This window comes from Papaver somniferum, chromosome 7 (assembly GCF_003573695.1).
Source record: "Papaver somniferum cultivar HN1 chromosome 7, ASM357369v1, whole genome shotgun sequence".
Lineage (NCBI taxonomy): Eukaryota > Viridiplantae > Streptophyta > Magnoliopsida > Ranunculales > Papaveraceae > Papaver > Papaver somniferum.
Window position 1 is genome coordinate 31946837 of NC_039364.1, and position 16592 is coordinate 31963428.

Consider the following 16592-nt stretch of genomic DNA (forward strand, 5'->3'; position numbering starts at 1 on the left):
CTGTGTCAAATCGCTCTCTATCTCCTCAAGCACAACGTAGACTTTCGGAACTCCCATGTCAGCTCTGCGGTCGTCCAAATCATGAAGCTCCAGACTATTGGAACCGGTTTGATCGAAGTTTTCGTCCTCCACGCCGTCAACCACCGGCTTCCGCACCGCGTGTCTATACTGCTCAAACTGGTTTATTGCAAACTCCTCCATGGACTCCTGATAGTGGTGTTACCGATCATATAACGAATGATCTTCAGTTTTCAACCGAGTACACTGGTCCTGATCAAATTTAGATGGGTAATGGCTCTTTTATTCCAATTTCTAATGTTGGATCCTCTGTTTTGGGAACTCCCAACCGTAAGTTGCAGCTTCGTAATGTCCTCTTTGCACCACAAATTTCTCATAGTCTCTTGTAAGTATCTCGTCTCACTACTGATAATAATGTCTTATTTGAATTTCATCCAAATTTTTGTCTTGTGAAGGATCGATGTACCAGGAAGGTTCTTCTTCGCGGCAGTAGGAGGGGTGGTCTCTGTCAACTTGATGATTCGTTTAAGTCTCATAAAGTTTCAATTGGATAACGTGCTAGCTTACAAAACTGACACTTTAGATTGGGACATCCAATGATGCGTACAGTTCATAATGTCGTCTCTCAGTTTTCACTTCCGGTTTCCATTCAGACTATTAAGTTTTGTTCATCTTGCCATGAACATAGGAGTCATGAGTTACCTTTCAATCCTGGTAAAACTATTTATTTGAATCCATTAGATTTAATTGTCTCAGATGTATGGGGACCCTCTCATATTTTATCTAATGAAGGATACATATATTATATCATTTTTATTGATGCGTTTAGTCGTTTTACTTGGATGTTTCCTATGTCTCAAAAGTCTGATGTCTTTTCTATATTATTTTTGTTTCAAAAGCATGTTGAAAATATTTTTAATCGAAAAATCAAAAATTTTCAATCTGATAATGCACTAGAGTATCGCAAACTTACTCCGCATCTTCAGCAACTTGGTATTTTTCATAGATTTTCATGTCCACTCACTTCTGAACAAAATGGTTTGGTGGAACGCCGTCATCGTCATATTCGTGAAACTGGACTTACAATTATAAACATGGCTTATGTACCATCCTCGTATTGGTATGATTATTTTTACACTGCTTGTTATCTAGTGAATCGTGTTTCTTTCACTTCTATTAATAATTCATCTCCATATGAAGCTTTTTTTGGTTTCCACCGGATTACACCTCCCTTAGTGTATTTGGTTGTTTATGTTATCCTCACCTACGCCCGTATAGGTCTCACAAAATGGAACCTCTTTCCTATCCATGTGTGTTTATTGGTTACAGTCCATCTCAAAAGGGCTACAAGTGTCTTCATATTCCTACGGTTCGTATATATGTCAGTCGTCATGTCGTCTTTGATGAGACTACCTTTCCCTTTGCCTCCACACCACCTTCACCGGCATCGATTCATTCTCAGGTAAATAATAATTCACCCTTATCGGTTTCATTACCACTGGTTTCGATTCCTCGGTCTATTACTGCACCCATACTACCAGTTGGTACAGTTTCTCCGAGCTTATGTGATTCCAGCAGCAGCACAGCTATACAGTCGCTCCTTCCAGTCTCAGATGACTCGTCTTCATCTGCCCATATTCCATCCCTGACAGTTCAGTCGGATTCAGCTGCTGCTACTTTGTCTCCCAGCCACGAGCCATCAGTTACTCTGGATAACGTTACTGTCACACCAAACATTCCGAGCCTGTCACCAGATGCCACTTCGACTACAACATCATCATCCTGCTCGAGTTCTGCGTCAACTTCTGACTCTGCACCAGCTTCCAGTTCTGCACCAGCTTTTGTGTCGACTACAGCTTCAGTTTCAAGCTCAGACTCTACATCTACTCTTGGTACTCATCCGATGGTAACTAGGGAAAAAGATGGAATTTTTAAACCCTCTTACAAAGCTCTTAGTGCCTCCAAATATGCACTGGTATGTGATTCTCTTCGCGAACCCACTTGTATTTCAGAAGCTCATAAAGATCCAGATTGGCGCACCTCCTCAGATGATGAGATCAACGCATTGCTCCAAAATGGTACCTGGACATTAGTACCATATGATCCTTCTATGAATGTTATTGGATGTAAATGGGTATTTCGTATCAAACGCAAGTCTAATGGTGAAATTGAACGTCGTAAGTCTCGCTTGGTTGCTAAAGGATATAATCAACAAGAGGGGATAGACTTTTCTGAAACGTTTAGTCCGGTTGTTAAACCATGTACTATTCGTATTATTCTTACATTATCTTTCTCTTCCAATTGGCCTATTCATCAACTTGATGTGCATAATGCTTTTTTACATGGTGAACTTCAAGAAGAGGTATACATGAAACAACCCCAGGTTATGTTGATTATCGATTTTCCCACACACGTTTGCAAATTGCATCGTTCTCTTTTTGGTCTTAAACAAGCTCCTCGTGCATGGTACCACTGGCTCAATACTTTTTTGTTACAAATTGGGTTTGTCACTTCAAAATGTGACTCATCTCTATTTATCTACAATGGTTCATACAATACTATTTATCAGTTGGTGTATGTGGATGATATTATTGTTACAGTTTCCAACTCTGCTGGTATTAAATCCACTCTTGATCGTCTGCAACAAGAATTTGCAATTAAAGATCTTGGCTCCTTGTCTTATTTTCTTGGAATTGAAGTGATTCGTACTTCCTCAGGATTGTTTCTTTCTCAACAAAGGTATGCTCATGATCTTCTTATTCGAGCAAAAATGGATGGTGTTAAACCTATTCAAACCCCACTTAGTACTTATGGTGACATCTCCTCTGATCGTAGTACCTTATTATCTGATGCTACTGAATATCGTAGTATTGTTGGAGCCTTACAATATTTGACATTTACTCGTCCCGATTTGGCGTATGCTGTTAATAAGGTATGTCAGTTTATGCATGCACCCACTGTTTTTCGCCGGGGTCTGGTAAAGCGTATACTTCGTTATCTTAAAAATACGTCTACCTTTGGTATACTTCTTCGGCCCTCTCCTTCTCTACAGTTATCTTTCAGTTCATATACTGATTCATATTGGGTTGGTTCTCTTGAAGATCGACGTTCTACTAGTGGTTATTGTATTTACTTGGGTGGTAATATTATTTCTTGGAGTGCTCGTAAGCAGAAAACAATATTTCGTTCTAGTACTGAAGCAGAATATAGGGGACTTGCAATTGCTACTGTTGAAATTATGTGGACTCAGTCACTTCTTTCATAACTTCGTGTTTCCACTCAATCCCCTCCTGTTCTATGGTGTGATAATCTTGGTGCTACTTATCTCACTCTCAATCCTATTTTCCATGCAAGGACAAAACATATTGAGATTGATTATCATTTTGTTCGTGATCAAGTTGCTTTCTTGATGTAAGGTTTATATCATCTAAGGATCAAATAGCGGATATATTCACACACGATACCCTGCCAGACAAGAAGACTCGTTCATTGTATATTAGTAAATCAAAGTTATTTAGGAAACAAGGTACCTTGTAGTTTAAGGAAATCTATGTATATATGATGTACTCAGTTCGACAATTGTTTGTGCGAAAATATCAATAGAAACTCAGTTTCAGTTTATCTCTTCTTCTATTTATTATCTTCTTGTTTAACCTAAGCCTAAACCTAAGTAGTTCTAGCTTAGAACAAATAATATAAAAAACAAAAAACAAAAAAAATTTGGTGAGCATGCATATTTACGGTTTGACAGATGATAACATATAACAACCGTAACTAATTACAGTTGGTAACCAATGAATTGTGATCAACCGTAACTAACCTACGGTTGGTATTTCAACTTAATTTATGCACCGTAAGTCATTTTTGGGTAAATTTCTAAGACACATGATGTTCTACGGTTGATATTTTTGTGGGAGTTACAAACCGTAAGTCAATTAAGGTTGATAAATGTGATGCAACTACACCCGTAAAATAACACTAAAAAATCCAGGAAGATTTACGCTTCGTAATTGAAATGTCGAGACCAAGCGTAAGTCAATTTACGGTTGAAATAAAAAACGTAACTGATAATTTTTCTCAAAATGAAGAACTTACGATTTGAGTTACAACGAATTGTAACATAAACCAAATCTATGGTTACGGTTCCAATTGGAGTTATTACCAACCGTAACTCACATGCAACACATATATTTCAATTTTGATCCAAAACCCTAATTTTTGATACAAAACTAACTTAAATCAAATACAATAATCTAAACCCTAACTTGGTTTTTCGAAACATACCTCAAATAAGTCATTCCAGTTGATTTTGAGTCTTTGACGGTTGAGGACTTTCAAATTGATGTTCTTGACCTAATGGAGGATGTGGTTGATTAGAACGGCTACAATCTTCGTCAACCTTCTTCTTCGGCGTCTCTAATATAGTTTTCAATCAACGATTATCAATTTTTCAAATCGCCGATTAATCGAGGACGATGAAAATTTCAGTATTAATGTGGAGGAGCCAAGGAAGATGAAAAAAAACTGTTCTGGTTTGTTTTCGTTGGAAATACCATATGGTCCTAGGAAAATATATTAGGATGAGTCTAGTCCAGTTGACCCAATCAACTGTCTGTTTGGTCCCTTTTTAAAATATAAATTATAGTTTGGTCCTAGAAATTATAGTTTGGTCCTAAAGTGATGTCATGGATGATGTAATTGTCATCTTGTAGTGGCAGAAATACCCTTTTGGGACCATTACATCATCCATGACGTCACCCTAGGATATATATAGTCAATTATCACGAGAGAAGATATTATTTTCAGATTCTCTTTCTCTCTCTTCTTTATTTTCAGATTTGCTTTCTCTCACTTCTTTATTTCTAGATCTTGTTTTTTTCTTTCCCCCATTTTTTTTCTCTGCTCATGATGAAGAAGATGAAGATGATGATGAACAACGGTGTTTTTGAGTTCTTTTTTCTCTGCTAATGTTGTTGTTGATGATGATGATGATGAAGGCGATAAAGAAGATGATGATGATGAAGTTTTTGCGTTTCTTTTTCGTTTTTCTTGATTTACTGCTGCTGTTGAATATGATAAATACGATGAAGATGATGAAGATGATGTTGCTGATGCCGTAGATGATGATGATGATGTTTTTTAGATGTAGTTTTTGTGGTCTTTTTTCGTATTTGTTGTTTTATGTTGTTGTTGAAGATGATGAAGACGATGAACATGATGAATACGATGCTGTTGCTGTTGAAGACGTCGAAGAAGATGATGTTGTTTTTATATGGAGTTCATTCCAGAAATGAAGTCTGTTTTTATATGGAGTTCATTTCTGGAATGAAGTCTGTTTTTTTAGGTTTTATATGGACTTCATTTCTGGAATGAAGTCTGTTTTTTTAGGTTTTTATATGGACTTCATTTCTGGAATGAAGTCTGTTTTTTAGGTTTTTTATCGGACTTCATTTCTGGAATGAAGTCTGTTTTTTTTAGGTTTTTATATGGACTTCATTTCTGGAATGAAGTCTGTTTACTAGGTTTTTATATGGACTTCATTTCTGGAATGAAGTCTGTTTTTTTAGATTTTTATATGGACTTCATTTCTGGAATGAAGTCTGTTTTTTAGGTTTTTATATGGACTTCATTTATGGAATGAAGTCTGTTTTTTTAGGTTTTTATATGGACTTAATTTTTGGAATAAAGTCTGTTTTTTTTAGGTTTTTATATGGACTTCATTTCTGTTTTTTTAGGTTTTTATATGAACTTCATTTCTGGAATGAACTGGTACAAGAAAATAAGTAAAAATTAATACAGAAGGGTACTTTTGTCAGTTTAATATTTTTAAATAATTATGGACCAAACAGTAAAGGCGTTTTCCTAAAGGACCAAACATACACGGGCCCACCTAAAAAAAGACCAAACGATATTTTTCTCTTTGTTTTTCTGATTCCATTAGGTTTAAAAATAGGGAAGGACAATTCAATCTTTTCAGCCAAAAAAGTAAGGATAAATTAGTCCATTTAAGGTGAAAAAGGTAATCTAGATAATTTGCATCCCTTATATGACATCCCATAACAAACTAGAGGGACATTATTATCACACCGCCGCCCATAGAGGGTTGTTTTATAATTATAAAAGAATCAAAAAAAGAAAAAAGAAAAAAGAAAAAGAAAAGAAAAAGCTGTTCTCACCGGTTTCTGCTCCATCATTCTTTTCCCCTTGTTTTCTTCATTTTTTCCTACCTCTCTCTTCTCCTCGTCTTTTGTCTTCTAAATTCGTTCAGATCATATCCAGATCCGTAAATATATCTCTCTCTCATCATTATCTGCACTCTCTGTAATTTTTGTACAATTTTTTGGTCTTGTTGTTGGATTAAAGATCAGTTTTATTCGATCGATTTTTTTTTTTATTCGCATTTGACTTGAACCTTTTTTTTTTCTTTTCTAACTTTTAAGAAGAATTAGGGTTTCATTTGGATATATTGGTTGTAGATCCAAGATATTGAGTATCAGTTTGATTAGGGTTTCGATTTGGAGGCAAATGCTTATTTCCTAAGGTGAATTAATCTCAAGGAATTACTGGATTGCTTAAAGAAGAGGAGGAAGATTGTTATTGTGGTTGAGTATGGATGAAGAAATAGGGGGGAGACTTAGTTTATCTCAATTTCATCAATGACAAGTAGGAAGAGCGAATTTGGTTGGAAAAGTTTAGCTGGAAGAAGGTCATAACTATTAATTAGAACGAATTTTTTCGTCTCTAATCGATTGAATTAAGGGGGTAATTAATTAGAGAAAAATCATGGAAAGTGTTATCGGTGGTAAGTTTAAACTTGGACGAAAGATAGGAAGTGGATCTTTTGGCGAGCTTTATCTAGGTATGGAGATATCATCTCTATAATTTTCACTCTCTATACAAATTCAATCTCCTCATTTGTTTTTTCGTTAATTTTATTCAGGTGTTAACATACAAACTGGAGAGGAGGTTGCTATTAAGCTGGTATGAATTATTATCCCGTTAATCATTATTTTTTGAACAAATGGATGTAGTTCTGAGAAGTTGAAGATGCCCAAGCTGTTAAAACATAATGCTCCATTCTTATTTTATTGTCGTGTTGTTAAGCTGACTATTTCTCCACTGTACTTGTCATTAGATGCATTTGTTTTGAATTTGTCAACAGATTCTTCTACACCACCTTATTGTCTACCATTTTCTTTTCTCATGCTTTAGACTGTGCACGTAGTTTTCATTTCCATTATATGTGCCAATATAAAAAATCTTGATTTGCCTTTATTTCTTCTCTCCCTCCATAGTGTTTGTTAATCTACCCCTAAAGTAGTTTGCCTTTTCGGTTCTTTGCTATTTAACGCGAACAAATTAACACAAGGAGATGACTTTTCTCTTTCTTTTCTTATGCCTTTATGATGTACGTTTTTGAGTTTATTAATTTAAATCCTTCATATGGTCATTCACAGGAATCTGTAAAGACCAAGCACCCTCAACTCCACTATGAATCCAAATTGTATATGCTCCTTCAAGGAGGAAGTAAGTATTAATTTTTCAGAAACCAACATGGTTCATTTGTTCTATTAAGCAAGTCTGATAAGCTTTTACATATTTGAATTGAAGCGGGAATTCCCCACCTAAAGTGGTTTGGAGTTGAGACGGATTATAACTGCATGGTTATTGACCTTCTCGGGCCAAGCTTGGAAGACTTATTCAACTACTGCAACCGGAAGTTTACGTTGAAAACAGTTCTTATGCTTGCTGATCAATTAGTGAGTGTCCATTATTTTTCTGCTGAACATAGTCGATAGAGTGCATATTCTCTATTCTTACAGCAATCAAGGGATTTTCAATATCTTTGTGAGACACTCTTCTAATTCCAATTTCTCTGTGATTGTAGATTAACAGAGTTGAATACATGCACTCAAGGGGTTTTCTTCACCGTGATATTAAACCCGACAATTTCTTGATGGGTTTAGGGCGTCGAGCAAATCAGGTAATGGTCATGTTAAATGTACTTACTCCATATCGCCACTTGTAACCTGTTATTCTTATTGAACATATAATGCTGCCTCATGGTGGTTACATGATCTTTCTTCTACTGCCCATGGAACATGTGACTTTGTTAATTGGTTATCTTTAATGTTAATCATTTGGTTGAATAAGTAGACAAAGGAAGAAATATAATTCTTGCTTCTTGATAAGTACAATCCTCCGCAAACCTGCAATTCGTTCTCTAGGACCTGCGTAGAAAAATCCGGCGTCTAGGCGAGACTAATGAAATGGCCAAATAGGTGCCAGAAATGAGGCGATTTTCTTCTAATTGGCTGGTCGCCTAGCTCAAACTCCATAGTCCTTGACTAGTCATTCCAGGCTCCAGGCCCTCCTCATCCGCCTGGGTACCGCCTATTGAGGTTTGCTATACAGGTTGGGACTACAGACATATGCAAGGTTACAAAAACGGCATATGTAGGTGTTGCCTAACATTTCGCACTGCTAACTGAAAATGCTAGAATTTTTGTTTTTTTTTAATGCCTATGAATGAACTACTTTATAAACTATATGAACTAGTTATTGATTAGTCACACTCAAACATACCATCTGCTAATCTACTGCCCCAAGTAGCAAACAAACCAACCAACTAGTTTGTCTTCTCTGAGTAGTCTCCACTTCGTTAATCTTTTCTTCACACTTGATGGCTGATGCTTGTATTTGAGTATTATTTATATCTAGGGGATCGTTGGGTTTGAATGTAAATGCATTTTATAAATTCTTTTTAAGTTTTTTCCCCAAACACATTCCAAACCGCAGTTTGGAGATTTTGCAAGCCCCAAGGGCACAAGTTTCCAACCAAGCCCTAGAGACGCAATTTTCCACCTGCAACCATAATAGGAAGCAGATGGTTGGCACCAGCTTTTCCTTAGGTATTGATGGACTGTCAACCTATGTGGTGTTAGTTTGGTTGCTTAATTACAAATCTGTTGTTCATATTGAGGTAGCCCTTATTGTGCCGGTCTTCATTGCAATAATAACTTTCTCTTTGCTTTTTGATGATCTCATATCAAAATCAATTAAAGGTGGTGGTACTTTGTCATTTCTGGCGCATAATCGGAGTTTCAGGATTAAGCTTATTTTAGATCAACAATGGCTGTTTTAAATTTTTTTATGATGCGCCAGATTCAGTGATACCGCTGGAATCTGAGTTTGATCTCATTTACTCCGTATATTCTTTACTGCAGGTATACATCATTGACTACGGCCTTGCAAAAAAGTACAGGGATCTTCAAACCCATAAGCACATACCATACAGGTACTCGATAGTTATATAGAGTATCAGATATTTAATCAGCCCTGTTAAACTGTTTTTGTTTTTTAAGTTGAACTCTTTGGTTGGGAACTGTTAGTTGTCTAAGCATATAATAAAGTGAATTTGGGCAAATAAGTTTCTCTTTCCTTTCCAGTAGAAAAGATACCTTGAAGTTAACATACTTAACCTTTTTAGAAACCAAATGCCCGTCATTCTATTCTATCATTAGTTCTTATACTGTGTGTAGTAAATAAAAAAAATTACTATGGGAATTTGTTCCTCGCATGTAGTTGTTGTGTATAATTTGCAAAGTCAAGGATACAGAGTACATACCATTGTGAAACATTGATCTATGCTGTTGCTCGTAAGTAAAATTTATGTCAAGCAACATGTTCTTTATCATTTGTAGTAAAATGGCTGTAAATTTTGTGTGTGTACTTTTACTTTTATGATTCTTTTTAGTGTGTCAGGTCATGGAAAAAAACAATTATTTTATTTAGATGAAGACTATGATATTATCTATCTTTTATGTTGGTATATTACACTGTAACTTACTATATTGTTCTTTGTTTCCCATAAGAATCTATGTAGGATGATTAAAATTTATATTCTATTTTCAATAAATAATATATATTTGGTTAATAGTATAACTATGTAACCGTAGGATGACTAAGTTCTCTAGAGTTAATCGAGTTATCTGTACCCTCAAACAACTGTTGTACACTTCGCTTAACCATGAATCATGATACAACATATATAACTATATAAGACATATTTGCTGTGTATGGAACTTCTGGAAGAATGTTTGTGGTCTTGCCTACGTGTCTAATCTATTGGAATTGACTTCCACGCAGGGAAAATAAGAATCTCACCGGAACTGCTCGCTATGCAAGTGTAAATACTCATCTTGGAGTTGGTAAGTACAGTAGTAGTTCAGTCAAATTTGTCTAGAATCGGCTTTCACTGGTGTAATACCGCAACTGAATCACGCATTTGTTCATTCTATTACATCTCAGAGCAAAGCAGGAGAGATGATCTGGAGTCTCTTGGTTACGTGCTGATGTATTTTTTAAGAGGAAGGTTGAATTTACAATTCTATCCTTTAATTCCCATTAATTTGGCCTTCTTCCTAAAACTTCTGGGTCGTTCTGGTAATGAGGTTAACTTTCTTTCGATTTATTCCTCTCAGCCTTCCCTGGCAGGGATTAAAAGCTGGAAATAAGAAACAAAAATATGACAAGATCAGTGAAAAGAAGATGTTAACTCCCATAGAGGTAATGCACTCAGTACCTTTAATTTTCTTATGATCAAGTACTGTTAAACAATTATGCGCTGTGACTAGTCTTTCTTGTTCTTCCTTGAATCATCTTTAGTTTTGGGTTTGATTTGTATTCTTGGTGAATCAACTTTTGTTCATGCAATTACTTACAGGTGCTCTGCAAGTCATATCCTTCAGAGTTCATATCATATTTCCACTATTGTCGATCACTGAGGTTTGAGGATAAGCCAGATTACTCGTATCTGAAGAGGCTTTTCCGTGATCTATTTATTAGAGAAGGTAAAGCCAATTTTAGACAAGCTTTTGACCAACTCAAACGTTTGTATGTTGGATTTGACTCTAGGTCCTGCTCCCGAAATTCCAATTTTAATAATATTAATACTATATGTTAACAGAAAATGTAGTTCATGTTGTGATTTTGTTGAAAGTTTCTGACCTACAAAGTCATGGCGTCATTGTTGCATGTGCAGGTTATCAGTTTGATTATGTCTTTGACTGGACTGTATTGAAGTACCCCCAGATTGGCGCAAATTCTAGAACAGCAAGGGTTAGTGCGTCCAGAGTTGTCTTCAGTCTCATTTCACCTTTCAATACATGTTTCATACTTGCGTCTGTTTTCAGGTGCCTAGTGGTAGAGTTGGCACGAATGCAGGACCTTCTGCTGAAAGAGTAGAAAGACCTACAGGTCTGTTCTTCCTTCCCTATCCTACAATATCTCTTGGACTCCATTCTTGCATATATTGTTAAACTATACTGGTTTTGCTCGATTTTATGATAGAGTAACTTACCAGTGGGTAAAGGAAGAGCTGTTTGATCGTAATCAAAGATGACTTTTAAGTAGGATCTCGTCTTAGAAGTTTACTTTGCCCGAACTCTGTTTGTCATGGTATCAGTTTAGTGTCGGAGCACATGTTACTTAAATACTGTATAGACACAATCTTAGCATCATATCTTATGAACTGATCGATGCTGATGTTCTAATTAAATTCTTATTTCTAGTGGGGCAAGAGATTCGCGAAAGATTTTCAGGTGCAGTAGAAGCTTTTGCTAGAAGAAACAGTCCAGGTCCCAATGCACATGCTGATCACAAGAACAAGAACAAGAATCCAGAGGATTCCTCAACATCGAGAGAGGTGATTGATTAATTCATATTGTACAAATTTGTGCTGTTTGTTTGTGCAATTTTCATACATTACTTTTTGTCAATTTTACATCTATCACTCAAGGAAGGATCATTTCCCATGTTAAACTCGTGTTCACATGTAGTGCCGGATGGAGATGATCCGAGCTACATGTGGTTTAAATTAAGTGACACACAGTAATCGGCGAACTTCTTGATGGTGTTTTAGGGTGATGAGATCCTTGTGAACTTCAATAAAGATGAAAACTCGTGAGAGGATAGTCTATTAAATTATTTAGAGTAGGCCTCTTTATATGAGCATGTGAACACTCACATATAACCATGGCAGTTTATTACCTCACAACTCATACTTTTCTATAATATGCACCAAATATTTTCCCCTGGGATGTATCATGTATGATGGGTAGGATAAGAGACATCCTGATGTCCAAGTAAGATAAAATTTATAACGAAAATTTAGCAAAGGGCTCTCCCTGTAAGATGGTCAGTATTATATGCAATGAGCTTGAGGAAGGTCCAATGATTGCGGGTTTGCTTTACATGAGGTTGCATTAATATCATTTGCCTTCTCGTTACTTTTGTCAGGTACTTGATTCTGAAAAATTGCGAACTTCATCTAGGAATGGCAGTTCTTCAAGGAGAGCAATTGCATCAAGCAGCCGGCCTACTTCTTCTGGTGAGCCTAGTGAGAGTCGAACAAGTCGAATACTCTCAGGCAGCAGTAATCGCCTTTCAACTGCACAAAGGACGATTCAACCTGGGCTGGAATCCAAATCAACATCCCTCTCTCGCACCGCTGGTTCAAGGGGTAATCGGGATGATCATCTTCGAAGTTTCGAGCTTCTCTCAATTGGCACAGAGAGAAGAGGAAGTAAGTAACGAGAATCAGGAATCATCTAAATTTGGTAATAACTTGTTTCCCTTTTATTAATTCTAGGGAAAGATCCTTGTGCTGTTTGTACAATTAGTTTTCCAAGCATTTTAAATACCTCTGTTACATGTATATTCACAAACTCTTAAGTTTCCGATTTTCTTAAAGCCGAAGTTGGAATCCATTCGCTGATCTTCATTTGTCTTGGATGAGTATTTCCTGTAATCCTTTTTTTTTTTTTTTTTGTGAAAGGTTTGTGTCTTTGAGATTCCATTGTAGATTCTTCTCCCTCCAAGAAGAAGAAGATCACCTCTTTTTGGGAATCGCTGAAATGAAGATGATTCTTGTTTGTCATTCATATTCTTTGCATAATTCCTTTTGAACAAACACCTGATTAGTGATTTTGCAATCAGTTTCCATAACAGCTTAGCTGGTAGATGGTACCTCTACTATCATCCGGAATCACTATTGGCTAAATAAAAGAAAGAGCCTGCCTATTACTAATAAAGTAATGAGCCGGCCTGTTAATATAACAAATTAATACTAGTATTTTTATGTAGGGGGTTAAGTAAACCAAAAGCAAACAATGCATAAAGTCGGACCTTCCATCAACTTCATTTTTTGTTTCCTAAAATGAACAATTGATTAAATGGAGGATATTGGACAAAGAAGTACAAATAAAACACTAAGATGAGGATCCCTAAGAAAAAATGAATCCTTGCATATAGGTATCTTGCATATATATGGTCATGTTGAGTGCCCATTGCAAGTACTTGTATTCAGCAGCAAAAGAAAAAAAAAATGGATGACCTCTTGTTGAAGATATGCATGATTCTTGTCCTTGTAGTGGTCTCTTTCTGGTCTCTTTCCTCGCTCAAGTTATTCCAGTCCGTCAATTTGAACAAAAAACAGCACGAGGGAATACAAAAAGTCGAGCCACCTGGGACCAACAGGTTGGCCGATCATTGGAGAAACTTTAGACTTCGTTCGGGCAAATCTAAAAGGCGCTCCAGAGGAATTCTTTTTCGATAGGGTTCAGAAATACTCTTCCAAAGTCTTCAAGACTTCATTACTTGGTGAAATTGTGACAGTCCTCAATGGTACTGCGGGTAACAAATTCATGTTCTCCAGCGAATACAAACTCATGACAGTTTGGTGGCAACTATCAGCTCAGAAGATTATACCAACCACCGTGGGAGTAACCTCACCCTCGGGACTACAAGAATCTATGAACCTTCGTAAAAAGATATATCCTTCATTCTTTAAACGAGACGCACTCCAAAAGTATGTACGCGTGATGGATTCTTTGGCGAGGAAACATTTTGATGCTCATTGGGACAACAACGAAGAAGTTATTGTGTATCCTTTAATCAAGCTCTTCAATTTTACCTTAGCTTGTCAATTATTCTTGAGTATTGAGGATGATTCTCGTGTCAGTGAGTTACTCAAACCTCTTAATATGGTTGTTGATGGACTCCTCAGCTTACCTATTAATTTACCGGGAGCGCCATTAAATCGTGGTATCAAAGCTTCCAAATTTACCCGAAAGGAATTTGAAAAGATGATCAAGCAGAGAATGGATCAGATGCATGTTTTAAAAGAGGACGAGGAGAAGAAGATGAAAGAATGTTTGTCATCAGACTCATCACCATCATCCTTGTCTCCAGTACTGCATCCACCTGCTCAAGACATTTTGTCACAGATGATTCTATTCAGAGATATAAATGATGATCTTGTGGATGCTGAAGCTACCAGTGCTCATACTGGTAATGCTAAAACAATACTGTTCAGAACAAAGAGAAGTTTTTGAATGAAACATACATTGCGGATCTGATTCTTTCTCTGATGGTCGCTGGCTACCACACTTCAAGTGTATGAAGTATCTTGCTGAGCTTCCAGATGTCCTCCATGAGGTCTTACACGGTGAGTACTCAATAAGATTTACATAGTGCATATAGTGTGGTTTTCTATACTAATTTTTCCTTCATCATTTTCACATGTCTATTATATATGCGAATATAATATAGAGCAACGAGAAATTGCAAAGTCGAAAGCACCCGAAGAGTGGCTAAATATATATGACGTATATAAAATGATGTACTCATGGAATGTGGTTTCTGAAGTACTGAGACTCTCGCCACTGTTGCAGGGAGGTTACACTGAGGCACTGACAAACTTTATCTATGCAGGATATTTCATTCCAAAAGGAATGAAGGTACGCAAATGAAACACCAGTTACTTTGAAGTGTGAACATCCTTGCTATCTGCAAGAATATTACTTCGTTTATGTTCGAAATAGTGCCTTCAACAAATAAACTGTACAATTTGATGCAGTTGTTCCGGAGTGGAATTTCAAGCCACATGAATCCAGAGAATTTTCCAGATCCTGAAAAGTTTGATCCATCACGATTCCAAGGCAATGGACCTGCTCCATACACATATGTACCGTTTGGTGGAGGACCTGGAATGTGTCCTGGATTTGAGTGTGCTCGAGTGCAAATTCTTATTTTCCTGCACCACGTTGTAAGAAGGTACAAATGGGAGAAACTGATCCCCGGTATTGAAACAAGGTTAAAAATTAGCCCATATCCATTGCCAGATAAAGGGTTTCCAATTCTCCTTCAGCCTAGAACTACATAATTAGTGTCAAATTAATTTCTAATATTTTGTAGTTTGGCAGTTGCCATATCTATCTATCTATCTATCTATCTATCTATCTATCTATATTTGTGTTTTGAAGCATGTATAATATAAAAGGAACTAAATTGTTATTACACGTGGGAATTTGATTCCCATAGAGTCAATTAAGAGAATTTGGTTAAGATAAGCTGGTCCCATATTGTGATTGAGTAGTTTACCGCTTGGCTACCATCTGCTGCGTAGTTTGCTAGACCGTCTGCTGCTTGGTTTCCTTCTCTATAATTGTGCTGAATAGCGTGAAAAGGAAATTGTCTTGTTCTTTGTTTAATTTCTGCAATCATTTTTGAAATATACCAAAGAGCTTCCGTTGGGGTTTTAATAAAGAGCATAAGATTCTCAGAGTCCATTCCAAATATCACTTTAGTCCATTGTATTTCCGTCGTTTTCTGGTTGCTATCACGGTTGCCTATGTTCTATGCTGTTAGCGTAGTAGTCAATCCTAGAGGTTGTGCAAGAGCTATCATAGTTTGCGCGCTCGAATCCCTACAAATGAACCCTGCTCCCGCCATACTTGGGTGGCCCCTAACTGAACCATCAGTGTTTATTTTAATTCAATCTGATGCTGGGGTGGACCAACAAACATGAATGGTTGTTGTTGTCCTGGTGATGCTTGTTGCAATCCTGGGAGCTGGTTCCTTAGGGAGAACTGGTGGGAATTTCTTTTTTGCCTGTTCAAATTGTTGTTGTTTGGTGGGGAAAACTTTTTTGCGTATTCAAATTCTTGTTATTGTTCCAAAAATCTCGCCAGGCTGTCTTCATGAGTAGATTGTGTTTGTTGAAACACAAGTTCATTTATGGTTGTCTAGAGCGACCAAAGTAGAACACAGAAAGATGTGATATAAGAAATAGGGCCAGGCGCTTGCAATAGTTGTAATATGGTTGGTTGAGGATTTAAGATAATTGGTTGGTTATTATCTTGGGATTGAATTTTTGATATGCTGTTGGAAAGGCTGGTCCAAGCAGCCATTGCCACCGGAAAGTAAATAAGTATGTGTTCAGCTGTTTCTGGATCAGAGTTGCATCATGGGCATATGTTGGAATTTGCGATGTTGATGTGATGTAACACATAAAAGGTTGGTAATCTTTCGTTGATAGCTTTCCACAAGAAAAACTGAATTTTGGGTGGACGTGGTAGGATCCACAAAAATTTGGTTGTTGGGAGGGGGTTCAAGTGTGAGTGGTTATCTTGTTGGATTAGGAAATTGTACCCGGATGCGGTGGTCAAGTGGAAGGTGGATACTTATAATGTGTTGGATTGCATTAGGTGGAAGGTTGTTTAGCTGATCAT

The 16592-nt window shown here is 36.8% G+C and overlaps 2 protein-coding genes across 2 annotated transcripts; both read left to right on the forward strand.

Annotated features, from left to right (window-relative positions):
* Positions 1–6166: 6166 nt before the first annotated feature.
* On the forward strand, positions 6167–12807 carry LOC113296882 (casein kinase 1-like protein 10). Its single transcript, XM_026545241.1, has 14 exons — positions 6167–6877; positions 6959–6999; positions 7476–7545; positions 7630–7778; positions 7907–8002; positions 9246–9316; positions 10168–10229; positions 10330–10393; positions 10503–10587; positions 10745–10871; positions 11063–11139; positions 11214–11277; positions 11592–11725; positions 12319–12807. The coding sequence occupies exons 1-14, from the start codon at positions 6802–6804 to the stop codon at positions 12610–12612; spliced, it is 1410 nt and encodes a 469-aa protein (XP_026401026.1). The 5' UTR covers positions 6167–6801; the 3' UTR covers positions 12613–12807.
* A 1094-nt stretch (positions 12808–13901) lies between these two features.
* Positions 13902–15889, forward strand: LOC113294489 (beta-amyrin 28-monooxygenase-like). Its single transcript, XM_026542886.1, has 4 exons — positions 13902–14370; positions 14632–14819; positions 14939–15135; positions 15730–15889. The coding sequence occupies exons 1-4, from the start codon at positions 13902–13904 to the stop codon at positions 15887–15889; spliced, it is 1014 nt and encodes a 337-aa protein (XP_026398671.1).
* The last annotated feature ends 703 nt before the right edge of the window (positions 15890–16592 follow it).

Bases quoted from the DNA above. Each gene is read 5' to 3' on its own strand.
- LOC113296882 (XM_026545241.1), top strand. From the start codon at position 6,802: ATGGAAAGTGTTATCGGTGGTAAGTTTAAACTTGGACGAAAGATAGGA. The intron at 10,588-10,744 runs GTAATGCACTCA...AATTACTTACAG, and splicing joins AGATGTTAACTCCCATAGAG to GTGCTCTGCAAGTCATATCC. The intron at 11,278-11,591 runs GTCTGTTCTTCC...TCTTATTTCTAG, and splicing joins AAGAGTAGAAAGACCTACAG to TGGGGCAAGAGATTCGCGAA.
- LOC113294489 (XM_026542886.1), top strand. From the start codon at position 13,902: ATGGATTCTTTGGCGAGGAAACATTTTGATGCTCATTGGGACAACAAC. The intron at 14,371-14,631 runs GTAATGCTAAAA...AATATAATATAG, and splicing joins AGCTACCAGTGCTCATACTG to AGCAACGAGAAATTGCAAAG. The intron at 14,820-14,938 runs GTACGCAAATGA...AATTTGATGCAG, and splicing joins TCATTCCAAAAGGAATGAAG to TTGTTCCGGAGTGGAATTTC.